This window comes from Oncorhynchus keta, chromosome 25, assembly GCF_023373465.1.
Source record: "Oncorhynchus keta strain PuntledgeMale-10-30-2019 chromosome 25, Oket_V2, whole genome shotgun sequence".
NCBI lineage: Eukaryota > Metazoa > Chordata > Actinopteri > Salmoniformes > Salmonidae > Oncorhynchus > Oncorhynchus keta.
The window spans coordinates 13,336,469-13,351,940 of record NC_068445.1 but is presented as its reverse complement, the minus strand read 5'-3'; the positions used below and the strand labels follow the sequence as shown (position 1 = coordinate 13,351,940).

At 41.8% G+C, this 15,472-nt stretch overlaps 2 protein-coding genes across 4 annotated transcripts; one reads left to right on the top strand and one right to left on the bottom strand.

Moving 5' to 3' along the window:
* LOC118358236 (uncharacterized) lies at positions 1-9,867 on the bottom strand. 3 transcript variants are annotated; one of them, XM_052478695.1, is made up of 4 exons: positions 1,415-9,867; positions 1,141-1,248; positions 780-941; positions 1-240 (listed from the first exon to the last, which is right to left on the bottom strand). In XM_052478695.1, the coding sequence occupies exon 1, from the start codon at positions 4,520-4,522 to the stop codon at positions 3,299-3,301; it is 1,224 nt and encodes a 407-aa protein (XP_052334655.1). In that variant the 5' UTR covers positions 4,523-9,867; the 3' UTR covers positions 1-240; positions 780-941; positions 1,141-1,248; positions 1,415-3,298. The 3 variants fall into 3 exon arrangements, with proteins under 3 accessions (XP_052334655.1, XP_052334656.1, XP_052334657.1); XM_052478696.1 differs by having other exon boundaries at positions 1,141-1,208; XM_052478697.1 differs by having other exon boundaries at positions 1,141-1,170.
* Positions 9,868-10,717: 850 nt separating this feature from the next.
* On the top strand, positions 10,718-15,431 carry LOC118358234 (cytochrome c oxidase subunit 6A, mitochondrial-like). The gene is made up of 3 exons (XM_035735816.2): positions 10,718-10,891; positions 14,787-14,935; positions 15,125-15,431. Exons 1-3 carry the CDS (start codon positions 10,789-10,791, stop codon positions 15,212-15,214), a joined length of 342 nt encoding a protein of 113 aa, XP_035591709.1. The 5' UTR covers positions 10,718-10,788; the 3' UTR covers positions 15,215-15,431.
* The last annotated feature ends 41 nt before the right edge of the window (positions 15,432-15,472 follow it).

Here is a 15,472-nt window from a genome sequence, read left to right as displayed (position 1 = left end):
TTTTTCAGTTGTCTATACTTTATTAAGTAAAGGAACATTTCCATAGTTGAGTTAAACAGGTTGTATTCCCCAGAATGTTCATATCAATGACATGAATTGACCCTCTGTGCCAGTTCCACCCCCTTTCTGTTCCAATTTGCTCACAGACAAGGCAAATACCTCTTGAAGGCCTCCCGTCACAGGGAATAGGGATGTGCAGGTTGTCAGGGTTAGTTTTGGTCCAGGGGGTAATGCAGGTATCTATTAAGAAGGAAATTAATTCCACAAATTAACTTAAGGCACACCTGTTTCTTTATTTAATTGAAATGTATTACAGGTGACTACCTCATGAAGCTTTGAGGGAATGCCAAGGGTGGCTACTAAGAATCTCAATAGAAAATAATTTAACACTTTTTGGTTACCACATGATTCCCATATGTGTTATTTCACAGTTTGTCGTCGCTACTATTCTACAAGGTAGGAAAGTCAAAAGAAAGAAAAACCCTTGAATGAGTGTGTGTACATACAGTTGAAGTCATTAACTTGTTTTTCAACCACTCCACAAATTTCCTGTTAAACTATATTTTTGGAAAGATGTTTAGGACATTTACTTTGCATGACAAGTCATTTTTCAAAAAATTGTTAAGACAGATTCACTGTATCACAATTCCAGTGAGTCAGAAGTTTACATACACTAAGTTGACTGTGAATTAAACAGCTTGGGAAATTCCAGAAAATGTCATGGCTTTAGAAGCTTCTGAAAGGCTAATGGACATCATTTGAGTCAATTGGAGGTGTACCTGTGGATGTATTTCAAGGCCCGCCTTCAAACTCAGTGCCTCTTTGCTTGACTTCATGGGAAATTCAAAATAAATCAGCCAAGACCTCACAAAAGAAATTGTAGTCCTCAGTCTGGTTCATCCTGGGAACAATTTCCAAACGCCTGAAGGTACCATGTTCATCTGTAGAAACAATAGTATGCAATTATAAATACCATGGGACCACGCAGCCATCCTACTGCTCTGGAAGGAGACGCGTTCTGTCTCCTAGAGATTAATGTACTTTGGTGCGAAAAGTGCAAATCAATCCCAGAACAACAGCAAAGGACCTTGTGAAGATGCTGGAGGAAAATGTGTACAAAAGTATCTAAATCCACATCACCTGAAAGGCCGTTCAGCAAGGAAGAAGCCACTGCTCCAAAACCACCATAAAGAGACTAAGATTTGCAACTGCACATGGGGACAAACATTGTACTTTTTGGAGAAATGTCTGAAACAAAAATAAAACTATTTGACCATTGTTATCAAATCACATTTTATATAGTCCTTACTTCAGCTGATATATCAAAGTGCTGTACAGAAACCCAGCCTAAAACCACAAACAACAGCAAGCAATGCAGGTTTAGAAGCACGGTGGCTAGGAAAAACAACCTTACCAGGCTCTGAGGGGTGGCCAGTCCTCTTCTGGCATTGCCGGGTGATTTTAACAGATTATGGTCAAGATGTTCAAATGTTCATAAATTACCAGCATGGTCAAATAATAGTAATCACAGTGAACAGGTCAGGATTCCATAGCCGCAGGCAGAACATTTAACTGGAGCAGCAGCACGGCCAGGTGGACTGGGGACAACAAAGAGTCATCATGCCAGATAGTCCTGATGCATGGTCCTAGGGCAGGTCCTCCGAGAGAAAGAAAGAGAGAATTAGAGAGAGCATACTTAAATTCACACAGGACACCGGATAAGACAGGATAAATACTCCAGATATAACAGACTGACCGTAGTCCCCCGACACAAACTACTGCAGCATAAATACTGGAGGCTGAGACAGGAGGGGTCAGGAGACACTGTGGCCCCATCCGATGATACCCCCGGACAGGGCCAAACAGGCAGGATATAACCCCACCCACTTTACCAAAGCACAGCCCCCACACCAACTAACCATCCTGAGACAAGGCCGAGTATAGCCCACAAAGATCTCCGCCACGGCACAACCCAAAGGGGGGGGCGCCAACCCAGACTGGAAGACCACGTCAGTGACTCAACCCACTCAAGTGACACACCCCTCCTAGGGACGGCATGGAAGAGCACCAGTTAACCAGTGACTTAGCCCCTGTAATAGGGTTAGAGGCAAAGAATCCCAGTGGAGAGAGGGGAACTGGCCAGGCAGAGACAACAAGGGCAGTTAGTCACTCCAGTCCCTTTCCGTTCACCTTCACACTCCTGGGCCAGACTACACTCAATCATAGGACCTACTGAAGAGATGAGTCTTCAATAAAGACGTAAAGGTTGAGACCGAGTCTGCGTCTCTCACATGAGTAGGCAGACCATTCCATAAAAATGGAGCTCTATAGGAGAAAGCCCTGCCTCCAGCTGTTTGCTTAGAAATTCTAGGGACAGTAAGGAGGCCTGCGTCTTGTGACTGTAGTGTACGTGTAGGTATGTACGGCAGGACCAAATCGGAAAGATAGGTAGGAGCAAGCCCATGTAATGCTTTGTAGGTTAGCAGTAAAACCTTGAAATCAGCCCTTGCCTTAACAGGAAGCCAGTGTAGGGAGGCTAGCACTGGAGTAATATGATCAAATTTTTGGGATCTAGTCAGGATTCTAGCAGCCGTATTTAGCACTAACTGAAGTTTATTTTAGTGCCTTATCCGGGTAGCCGGAAAGTAGAGCATTACAGTAGTCTAACCTAGAAGTAACAAAAGCATGGATTCATTTTTCTGCATAATGTTTGGACAGAAAATGTCATATTTTTTTCAATGTTATGCAAATGGAAAAAGCTGTCCTTGAAACAGTCTTGATATGTTCCTCAAAAGAGAGATCAGGGTCCAGAGTAACGCCAATGTCCTTCAGGTTTTATTTGAGACGACTGTACAACCATCAAGATTAAATTGTCAGATTCAACAGAAGATCTCTTTGTTTATTGGGACCTAGAATAAGCATCTCTGTTTTGTCCGAGTTTAAAAGATATAACATTTGCTGCCATCCCCTTCCTTATGTCTGAAACACAGGCTTTCAGCAAGGGCAAATTTGGGGCTTCCCCATGTTTCATCGAAATGTACAGCTGTGTGTCATCCGCATAGCAGTGAAAGTTAACATTATGTTTTTGAATGACATCCCCAAGAGGTAAAATATATAGTGAAAATAGTGGTCCTAAAAATGGAACCAATTTACAGTTGATTTGTCAGAGGACAAACCATTCACAGAGACAAACTGATATCTTTCCGACAGATAAGATCTAAACCCAGAACAGAACTTGTCCCTGTAGACCAATTTGGGTTTCCAATCTCTGTGGTGATCCATGGTATCAAAAGCAGCACTAAGGTCTAGGAGCACGAGGACAGATGCAGCGCCTCGGTCTGATGCCATTTAAAAGGTAATTTACCACCTTCACAAGTGCAGTCTCAGTGCTATGATGGGGTCTAAAAACAGACTGAAGCATGTTATCTACATTGTTGGTCTTCAGGAAGGCAGTGAGTTGCTGCGCAACAGCTTTTTCTAAAATTTTAGAGAGGAATGGAAGATTCGATATAGGCCGATAGTTTTTTATATTTTCTGGGTCAAGTTTGGCTTTTTCAAGAGAGGCTTTATTACTGCCACTTTTAGTGAGTTTGGTACACATCCGGTGGATAGAGAGGTTTATTATGTTCAACATAGGAGGGCCAAGCACAGGAAGCAGCTCTTTCAGTAGTTTAGTTGGAATAGGGTCCAGTGTGCAGCTTGACGATTTAGACACCATGATTATTTTCATCATTGTGTCAAGAGATATAGTACTAAAACACTTAAGTGTCTCCCTTGATCCTAGGTCTTGGCAGAGTTGTGCAGACTCAGGACAACTGAGCTTTGGAGGAATATGCAGATTTAAAGAGGAGTCTGTAATTTGCTTTCTAATGATCATGATCTTTTCCTCAAAGAAGTTCATGAATGTATTACTGCTGAAGTAAAAGCCATCCTCTCTTGGGGAATGCTGCTTTTTAGTTAGCTTCGCGACAGTATCAAAAATACATTTTGAATTGTTCTTATTAACCTCAATTAAGTTAGAAAAATAGGATGATCGAGCTGCAGTGAGGTCTCTTCGATACTGCACGGTACTGTCTTTCCAAGCTAGTCGGAAGACTTCCAGTTTGGTGTGGCGCCATTTTCTGGAAGCTTGCTTCAGAGCTCGGGTATTTTCTGTATACCAGGGAGATAGTTTCTTATGACAAATGTTTTTAGTTTTTCGGGGTGCAACTGCATCTAGGGTATTGCGCAAGGTTAAATTGAGTTCCTCAGTTAGGTGGTTAACTGATTTTTGTCCTCTGACATCCTTGGGTAGGCAGAGGGAGTCTGGAAGGGCATCAAGGAATCTTTGGGTTGTCTGAGAATTTACAGCACGACTTTTGATGCTCCTTGGTTGGGGTCTGAGCAGATTATTTGTTGCGATTGCAAACGTATTAAAATGGTGGTCCAATAGTCCAGGATTATGAGGAAAAACATTAAGATCCACAACATTTATTCCATGGGACAAAACTATGACTTTGGCAGTGAGTAGGTCCGTAGACATGTTGGACAAAACCCACTGAGTCGATGATGGCTCCGAAAGCCTTTTGGAGTGGGTCTGTGGACTTTTCCATATGAATATTAAAGTCACCAAAAATGTGAATATTATCTGCCATGACTACAAGGTCAGATAGGAATTCAGGGAACTCGGTGAGGAATGCTGTATATGGCCCAGGAGGCCTGTAGCTATAACAAGTGATTGAGTAGGCTGCATAGATTTCATGACTAGAAGCTCAAAAGATGAAAACGTCAGGTTTTTTTGTAAATTGAAATTTGCTATCGTAAATGTTAGCAACACCTTCGCCTTTGAGGGATATGGTCACTAGTGTAACCAGAAGGCGAGGACTCATTTAACACAGTAAATTCATCAGGCATAAGCCATGTTTCAGTCAGGCCAATCACATCAAGATTATGATTAGTTCATTGACTATAACTGCCTTGGAAGTGAGGGATCTAACATTAAGTAGCCCTTATGTTTGGAGGAAAAAGGGGGAGACTTGCAAGCTGAAGAACACCATCACAACCGTGAAGCACGGGGGTGGCAGTATCATGCTGTGGGGGTGCTTTGCTGCAGGAGGGACTGGTGCACTTCAGAAAATATATGAAATCATGCGCAAAGGACAATTATGTGGATATATTGAAGCAACATCCCAAGACATCATTCAGGAAGTTAAAGCTTGGTTGCAAATGAGTCTTCCAAATGGACAATGATAAGCATAATTCCAAAGTTGTGGCAAAATGGCTTAAGGACAACAAAGTCAAGGTATTGGGGTGGCCATCAAAGCCCTGACCTCAATCTCATAGAACATTTGTGAGCAGAACTGAAAAAGCGTGTGTGACCAAGGAGGCCTACAAACCTGACTCAGTTACACCAGCTCTGTCAGGAGGAATGGGCCAATATTCACCCAACTTATTGTGGGAAGCTTGTGGAAGACTACTCGAAACGTTTGACCCAAGTTAAACAATTTAAAGGCAATGCTACCAAATACTAATTGACCCACTGGGAATGTGATGAAAGAAATATAAACTGAAATAAATCACTAATACTATTCTGACATTTCACATTCTAAAAATAAAAAGTGGTGATTCTTTACTAGGATTAAATGTCAAGAATTGTGAAACTGAGTTTAAATGTATTTGGCCAAGGTTTATGTAAACCTCTGACTTCAACTGTACATACACAGTACCTGTAATGTCTTCCATTATCTCACAGGCAATAACAATAGCTTTTATCTAGCAACCATGCAGATTTATTATTTTTTTCCCCTTTATTAAACCAGGTAGGCAAGTTGAGAACAAGTTCTCATTTACAATTGCGACCTGGCCAAGATAAAGCAAAGCAGTTCGACACATACAACAACACAGAGTTACAGTGGGGCAAACAAGCATTGTCAGCCACCAATTGTGCAAGTTCTCCCACTTAAAAAGATGAGAGGCCTGTAATTTTCATCATAGGTACACTTCAACTATGACAGACAAAATGAGAAAAGAAAATCCAGAAAACCACATTGTAGGATTTGAATGAATTTATTTGCAAATAATGGTGGAAAATAAGTATATGGTCACCTACAAACAAGCTAGATTTCTGGCTCTCACAGACCTGTAACTTCTTCTTTAAGAGGCTTGTCTGTCCTCCACTTGTTACCTGTATTAATGGCACCTGTTTGAACTTGTTATCAGTATAAAAGACACCTGTCCACAACCTCAAACAGTCACACTCCAAACTCCACTATAGCCAAGACCAAAGAGCTGTCAAAGGACACCAGAAACAAAATTATAGACCTGCACCAGGCTGGGAAGACTGAATCTGAAATAGGTAAGCAGCTTGGTTTGACGAAATCAACTGTGGAAGCAAGTATTAGGAAATGGAAGGCATACAAGACCACTGATAATCTCCCTCGATCTGGGGCTCCACACAAGATCTCACCCTGTGGGGTCAAAATGATCACAAAAACGGTGAGCAAAAATCCCAGAACCACACGGGGGGACCTAGTGAATGACCCGCAGAGAGCTGGGAAAGTAACAAAGCCTACCATCAGTAACACACTACGCCGCCAGGGACCCAAATCCTGCAGTGCCAGACGTGTCCCCCTGCTTAAGCCAGTACATGTCCAGGCCAGTCTGAAGTTTGCTAGAGAGCATTTGGATGATCCAGAAGAAGATTGGGAGAATGTCATATGGTCAAATGAAACCAAAATATAACTTTTTGTTAAAAACTCAACTCGTTGTGTTTGGAGGACAAAGAATGCTGAGTTGCATCCAAAGAACACCATACCTAATGTGAAGCATGGGGGTGGAAACATCATGCTTTGGGGCTGTTTTCTGCAAAGGGACCAGGACGACTGATCCGTGTAAAGGAAAGAATGAAGGGGGCCATGTATCGTGAGATTTTGAGTGAAAACCTCCTTGCATCAGCAAGGGCATTGAAGATTAAACGTGGCTGGGTCTTTCAGCATGACAATGATCCCAAACACACCGCCCGGGCAACGAAGGAGTGGCTCCGTAAGAAGCATTTCAAGGGCCTGGAGTGGCCTAGCCAGTCTCCAGATCTCAACCCCATAGAAAATCTTTGGAGAGAGTTGAAAGTCCGTGTTGCCCAGCAACAGCCCCAAAACATCATTGCTCTAGAGGAGATCTGCATGGAGGAATGGGCCAAAATACCAGCAACAGTGTGTGAAAACCATGTGAAGACTTACAGAAAACATTTGAACTCTGTCATTGCCAACAAAGGGTATATAACAAAGTATTGAGATACATTTTTGTTATTGACCAAATACTGGTTTTCCACCATAATTTGCAAATTCATTAAAAAAATCCTTCAATGTGATTTTCTTTTCTAATTTTGTCTGTCATAGTTGAAGTGGACCTATGATGAAAATTACAGGCCTCTCTCATCTTTTTAAGTGGGAGAACTTGCACAATTGGTGGCTGACTAAATACTTTTTTGCCCCAATGTCTATACAGTGCCTTCGGAAAGTATTCAGACCTCTTGACATTTTCCATAGTTACGTTACAGCCTTATTTGAAAATGGATTACACAAAAACATTTCCTCAGCAATCTACACATAACAACAAAGCGAAAACAGGTGTTGATATTTTTGCAAATGAATTCAAAAGAAATACCTTATTTACATAAGTATTCAGACACTTTGCTATGAGACTCAAAATTGAGCTCGGGTGCATCCTGTTTCCATCAATCATCCTTGATATTTCTACAACTTGATTGGAGTCCATCTGTGGTAAATTCAATTGATTGGACATGATTTGGAAAGGCACACACCTGTCCATATAAAAAGGTCCCACAGATGACAGTGCATGTCAGAGCAAAAACCAAGCCATGAGGCCGAAGGAATTGTCAGTAGAGCTCCGAGACAGGATTGTGTGGATGCACAGATCTGGGGAAGGGTACCAAAAAATGTCTGCAGCATTGAATGACCCCAAGACTCTTGCTAGAGACGGCCCCCAGGCCAAACTGAGCAATCGGGGGAGAAGGCGCTGACCTGGTCCTTCTGTAGCTCAGTTGGTAGAGCATGGCGCTTGTAACGCCAGGGTAGTGGGTTCGATTCCCGGGACCACCCATACGTAGAATGTATGCAAACATGACTGTAAGTCGCTTTGGATAAAAGCGTCAGCTAAATGGCATATATTATTATATTATTATAAGGGCCTCGGTCAGGGAGGTGACCAAGAACCTGATGGTCACGGACAGCGCTCTAGATTTCCTCTGTAGAGATGGTTGTCCTTCTGAAAGGTTCTTCCATCTCTCCAGCACTCCACCAATCAGGCTTTCATGGTAGTGGCCGGACGGAAGCCACTCCTCAGTAAAAGGCACACAACAGTGCGCTTGGAATTTGCCAAAAGGCACCTTAAACAACTTCTTATGGCTCAAATCCCGTTCACGGAATCGATTTGACAACAGCCAGTGAAAGTGCAGGGCACGAAATTCAAACAACAGAAATCTCATAATTAAAATTCCTCAAACATACAAGTTTATACACCATTTTAAAGATAAACTTGTTGTTAATCCAACCCCAGTGTCCGATTTCAAAAAGGCTTTACGACGAAAGCATACCATGTGATTATGTTAGGTCAGCGCCTAGTCACAAAAAAACTGCCATTTTCCAGCCAAAGAGAGGAGTCACAAAAAGCAGAAAGAGAAAATCAATCACTAACCTTTGATGATTTGGATTTGTCGTCAGACTGTTGTGACTGCGTTTGAGGCTGTGGATTACTGAAGAAAACGCACAAACCAAACGGAGGTTTTCGGATATAAAGAGAAACTTGATCGAACAAAAGGAACATTTATTGAATAAATGTATGTCTTCTGAGTGCAACCATATGAAGATCATCAAAGGTAAGTGATTCATTTTCTCTCTATTTCTGACTTGTGTAACTCTTCTACTTGGCTGGTGTTCTCAAATAATTTTAAGGTATGCTTTCGCAGTAAAGCATTTTTGAAATCTGACACAGTGGTTGGATTCACATCAAGTTAATCTTTAAACCTATGTAAAATAGTTGTATCTTTTCTGAATTTTTATTATGAGTATTTCTGTATTTTAATTTGGCGCCCTGCAATCTCACTGGATGTTGGCCAGGTTTACAACATACCCTAGAGAGGTTAAGACTCTCAGACCATGAGAAACAAAATTCTCTGGTCTGATAAAACCAAGATTGAACTGTTTGGCCTGAATGCCAAGGCTGAAGAAAACCTAGCACCTTCCCTAAGGTGACGCACGATTGTGGTAAGTTGAACGGCGAAAAGTACAGAGATCCTTGTTGAAAACCTGCTCAGGACCTCAGACTGGGGCGAAGGTTCACCTTCCAACAGGACAATGACCCCAAGCACACAGCCAAGACAATGCAGAAGTGGCTTCGGGACAAGTCTCTGAATGTCCAAGAGGCCCAGCCAGAGCCCGGATTTGAACCCGATCTCTGGAGAAACCTCAAAATAGCTGTGCAGAAACACTCCCGATCCAACCTGACAGAGCTTGAGAGGATCTGCAGAGAATGGGAGAAACTCCCCAAAAACAGTTGTCAAGCTCGTAACGTCATACCCAAGAAGATTCGAGGCTGCCAAAGGTGCTACAACAAAGCACTGAGTAAAGGGTCTGAATACTTATGTAAATGTGATTAGTTAAAAAAAAAAAACTTTTGCAAACATTTCTAAACCTGTTCTTTACTAGGTCATTATGGGGTTTTAAACGATTTAATACATTTTTGAATAAGGCTGTACCGTAACAAAATGTAGAAAAAGTCAAGGGGTCTGAATACTTTCCAAATACACTAACTGGCATTCTAACACTGTGGTATAAGAACATCTTTATGACAGTGTTATAATCTATTGTTCAGGTACCAACCAAGGAATGCTGCCATATAAGTGAACAGCCTTTGTAAAAGCACTGGACAGACGGTGTTTCATCATGGACCACTCCTGCATCACTTCCTCCTTGGACCCAATGTGGTGGACCATTTTAAGTAGTCCATTTCTGTGTAGACAATGACATTAAATGCATTACAAAATGCAGTTCTAAAAGGCTTGCTACTGGCCGTACCCTGTGCGCCTAGGCAGTATATTAAGGGAGACCTATGGCAACAACACACAAATGGTACAAACATTGGTAAGGGCAGATAACAGCCAAGGGACAAAATAGGCTCAGACAATGCACATCAGGACAAGAGGGATATCACAACACCAGATAATTGGGACATCCTGTTGGCAACAATGAAAAACATTGTAAAAGCAGGCATAAGGGATAAAGTATCACTGGGTAAAATCAGTGATGGCGACATGGAAACCGAACTGGATTTGCAAAAAGCCATCAAAAAGCCTAGGTTCGCCCATGGCTAGTTACCTTGCAGCAAACGTAGCTAGTTATAGCTAATCTACTGAGTAGTTTTAGCCTTAGTTTACCATTCATTTTACAATTACGTTTTCACGTTAATATTTATTAGTGTACTTACAATCGCTAATACATGTAGGAAATGGATATAGCTAAATGTATGCACAAGTGAAATTACTGTAGCTAGCTAGCTAGCTAGCTGTTTACCAGTTGTCTCCATGTTTATGTTGTGCGGAATAAAATTCTGCGCACTGATTGGTTTGACGCTAAAAAATAATGGTGCGCAGAGATTGGCTTGAATGTACTACCACCCAGGGTAGTTTATAGTGACAGCTACCTTGGATACGCGTCGACCGTGGAGCCCCATTAGAAGAGCACGTTTCCCCCTACATCACTTCCGTTCATCTGATCGGTCAGAAAGACAGAGAAAATGGTGTCTTTTGGAAGAATTTCGCAAACTCTCCTACGGTCCTCAATAATCCAGACCCGTCAACTCTCTGCCTCAGCGGCCCATAGTCATGGGGAGCAAACAGGTAAGCCCATACACACATTTCTCAAATGAAACGATTTAGTAATGACAAGACAAACAGTTGTTTGAAGGACATGATAACGTAGTGACCTTGCTCGTTAGCCAACGTAACGTTAGCGTGAGGCAGCATAAGAGAATTTTACTAATGTAACTAGCTAAGTTAACGTTAGCTACAGGAACTTGGCAAATCAACCACATACACAGGAGTTGTTGGCAAATCAACCACATACACAGGAGTTGTTGGCAATTCAAGTCCCACCTATACTAGCCAGATGGCTAGCAACACTACATAACCTAAAGTATGACACCTGCTCATCGAACATCTCATTCCACAATCATGGGCATTAATATGGAGTTGGTCCCCCCCGTTGCTGCTATATCTGCCTCCACTCTTCTGGGAAGGCATTCCACTAGATTTTGGAATATTGCTGCCGGGACTTCCTTCCATTCAACCACAAGTATTAGTGAGGTAGGGCACAGATGTTGGGTGATTAGGTCTGGCTCGCAGTCGGCTTTCCAATTCATCCCAAAGGTGTTTGATGGGGTTGAGTTCAGGGCTCTATGCAGTTCTTCCACACTGATTGACACATTTCTGTATGGACCTCGTTTGTGCACAGGGGAATTGTCATGCTGAAACAGGGAAGGGCCTTTCCCAAACTGTTGCTACAAAGTTGGAAGCACAGAAGCGTCTAGAATGTCATTGTATGTTGTAGTTCCAGTGAAGGGAAATCTTAACGCTAAGGGGCCTAGCCCAAACAATGAAAAACAGCCCCAGACCATTATTCCTCATTCAAACTTTACAGTTGGCACTGCATTGGGGCAGGTAGTGTTCTCGTGCCATCCGCCAAACACATATTTGTCCATCAGACTGCCAGATGGTGAAGTGTGATTTATCACTCCAGAGATCAATGGTGGCGAGCGTTACACCCCTCCAGCCAACGCTTGGCATTGCGCCTGGAGATCTTAGGCTTGTGTGCGGTTGTTCGGCCATGGAAACCCATTTAATGAAGCTCCAGACGAACAGTTCTTGTGCTGACGTTGCTTCCAGAGGCAGTTTGGAACTCTGTAGTGAGTGGAGAGATGATTTTTACATGCTTTAGCACTCAGCGTCCCTGTTGTGGGCTTCACAATAACAGCACTTACAGTTGACCGGGGCAGTTCTAGCTGGGCAGAAATTATTTACTAACTTGTTGAAACGGTGGCATCCTATGATGGTACCACGTTGAAAGTGACTGAGCTCTTCAGTAAGGCCATTCTACTGCCAATGTTTGTCTATGGAGATTGCATGGCTGTGTCCTCGATTATTTTTATATACACCTGTCAGCAACAAGGTGTGGCTGAAATAGCTCAATCAACTTTTTTTTTTTTTGGGGGGGGTATACACTACAGTTCAATAGTTTGGGGTCGCTTTGAAATGTACTTGTTTTTGAAAGAAAAACAAAAATATTTAATTTTAAAGTGACATCAAATTGATCAGAAATACAGTGAAGGCATTGTTAATGTTTGAAATGACTATTGTAGCTGAAAACGTTTTTAAATGTTATTTATGTAATATCTACATAGGCGTACAGAGGCCCATTATCAGCAACCATCACTCCTGTGTTCCAATGGCACGTTGTTAGCTAATCCAAGTTTATCATTTTAAAAGACTGCCCGCACGCAGCTTAGAGGGAACATTGCATTCTGACCAATCATAGTTACATTGAGTTTTTACACTTGTAGGATGGCCAGCTTTAGGTTGAGTAAATCAACTGAGATGTCAACTGAGCACTGAGTGTATACCAAGCTTTTTATTTTCTATACCTTACATTTTAATTCAGCTCGTCATGCTAACTTAGCTTTTTGCGACTGGCAGAAACAACTTTGAAGACAAAGACCATAAAATGTAAAATCCTCAAGTTATGAGAAACATGCACCGATATGTCAGAGCTCTATGCTTATGAACAGATGTATTGGGTTATGAAATCTGACTATTTGGATAAATTGCACTCGGAAAGTATTCAAACACCTTCCCTTTTTCAAAATTTTATATTACAGCCTTATTCTACAATTGAGGAAAATGTTTTATTTAAATCACACACGCTACCCCATAGTGGCAAAGCGAAAACAGGTTTAGACATTTTTGCAAATGTATAAATAAAAAAAGTATTCAGAGCCTTAGCTATGATACTCAAATTGATCATCCTTGATATTTCTACAATTTGATTGGAATCCACCTGTGGTAGGTTCAATTGATTGGAAATTATTTTGAAAGGGGCACACCGGGCTATATAAAGTCCCACTGTTGACAGTGCATTTCTTAGCAAAAACCAAGCCATGAGGTCGAAGGAATTGTCAGTAGAGCTCCGAGACAGGATTGTGTCGAGGCACAGATCTGGGGAAGGGCACCAAAAAATGTCTGCAGCATTGAAGGTCCCCAAGATAAGTGGCCTCCATCATTCTTAAATGGAAGAACTTTGGAACCACCAAGACTCTCTTCCTAGAGATGGCCACCTGGCCAAACTGAGCAATCGGGGGAGAAGGGCTTTAGCCCAGGGAGGTGACCAAGATCCCAATGGTCACTGACATAGCTCCAGAGTTCCTGTGTGGAAAACCTTCCAGAAGGACAACCATCTCTGCAGCACTCCACCAATCAGGCCTTTATGGTAGTGGCCAGATGGAAGCCACTCCTCAGTAAAATACACATGACAGACCACTTGGAGTTTGCCAAAAGGCACCTAAAGACTCTCAGACCATGAGAAACAAGATTATCTGCTCTGATGAAACCAAGATTAAACTCTTTGGCCTGAATGCTAAGTGTCACATCTGGAGGAAACCTGGCACCATCCTTATGGTGACGCATGGATACTGCAGCTCTAATTGGTTATGGCTCACCAGTCTGTATAGAATATGGGCCGGAGTCATGCCTTTCAATGCAATATTATATATATTTTTTAGAATCCTACTCCATTACACTCTGAATACGAGACAATCCTTTGCATAGTTTGTTTTTGTTTTGGTATGTTTCATTGAAAGTAGCTAATATTGCATTAATTCGAAGGGAAACGTTGTTAACTAAAGGGGAAAACTGAAGTGCAATCTCGTGCTTCTCTGTGTGGGCTGATATTTCTTATGCGTGGCAGTTGCATGTGTGCAGCTCCCCCGGAAGTCAGAGGGAACATTGCTGTCAGGTACTTAGCGCAGTAGGAGGCCGTTCCTTCTCTTTCTAGAACAAGACGACCCTACTGCGTATCGACCTGGTGCAAACGAAGCTGACGTTTTCTACTTGTTGAATCACAATGCTTGTCAGTGGCCGAGAACTTGACTTTGAGCCAATCGGAGAGCACAAAGCCAGAGAAGTCACAAGAGCAATTAGAGGGCACTTTTCCCGGTATAATCCATCCCCCATTTCATCAGAATTATAACTAAGGAAATCTGCATATAGAAAAAAAATATGTATTTTTTAGTTGTGTTCAGTTTGATACTGTGCACATGCTCATTGGCAAGTTAACTTTAGCTAGATAACTAAACCGAGCCAGGCAGTCACACACATTTCATATGAAATTTGGGTGGTAAGTGCAGCAAAATGCTTTACCAAGATAGCTACCTAGCAATAAATGACAAATAAAACATTTAATTCACTCCAATTTCCAATACTGCCAGTTTACTTTCTAGCTAATGTTAGCTAAACGGTTCACATTGCCATTTAGCACAACATAGCTAGCTAATTTCTCCACTGACTCAACAGCTAACAGGCAGCTGCTTCATTCAAAAATGAATCCATTGTGATTTAATTATGTTGGTAGTTGTGATTTAATTATGTTGCTGAAAATAAAGATCAAATGTATTGTTTAAGTGTAAATAAAGCCTTTGCTTCAGTGTTACTCATCAAATTAAATGTGTTCTTGTTTCTTCTCCAGCCAGAACATGGAAGATCCTCTCCTTTGTAGTTGCCCTTCCGGGGGTTGCAGTGTGCATGTTGAACATGTACCTGAAGATGCAGCAACATGCTGCACACCATGTGGAACCTGAGTTCGTACCTTACAGCCACCTTCGCATTCGCAGCAAGGTCTGATTCAAGTTTTAAAATGTTTTATGGCAAAATACTAAATGCATCCAGTTGTTGCAAAACACCTCTGATCGTATAGTTTTTGGTATTATATTCGCTGTAATTTTGTCTAGAGTATTTACACATTTTAATGTGCCCCCTGTTAGTTGAATTTGTCATTATGTTAACTTAACTCTTGTCTCTCACCAGCGTTTCCCATGGGGTGATGGCAACAAGAGCCTGTTCCACAACCCTGAAGTAAATGCCCTCCCTGATGGCTATGAAGGACGCGAAGAATGATCACTCTTCTTCCAGATTACCTCATACACTGGGACCAGTGTCTTCCCTCAATTCTTTACTCTGTTACTAGACCACGCTCTTCAAACAGTTTACGCTCCTCTATTCCATTATGTTTAACTATGCATACTTGTCACAAGGGACTCAGTGATAGTAAAACCTTTCTGGACCATTTAACACAATGTGTGCTTAAACTTAACTAAAATAAATATTACCAAAATGTGTTTGTCATTATTAACTCGTGTACACTATCAAGTGTGT

Coding starts and splice junctions, on each gene's coding strand:
- LOC118358234 (XM_035735816.2), top strand. CDS start 10,789: ATGGTGTCTTTTGGAAGAATTTCGCAAACTCTCCTACGGTCCTCAATA. Junction 10,892..14,786: donor TAGTCATGGGGAGCAAACAG/GTAAGCCCATAC, acceptor TTTCTTCTCCAG/CCAGAACATGGAAGATCCTC. Junction 14,936..15,124: donor ACCTTCGCATTCGCAGCAAG/GTCTGATTCAAG, acceptor GTCTCTCACCAG/CGTTTCCCATGGGGTGATGG.
- LOC118358236 (XM_052478695.1), bottom strand. CDS start 4,522: ATGTCTACGGACCTACTCACTGCCAAAGTCATAGTTTTGTCCCATGGA.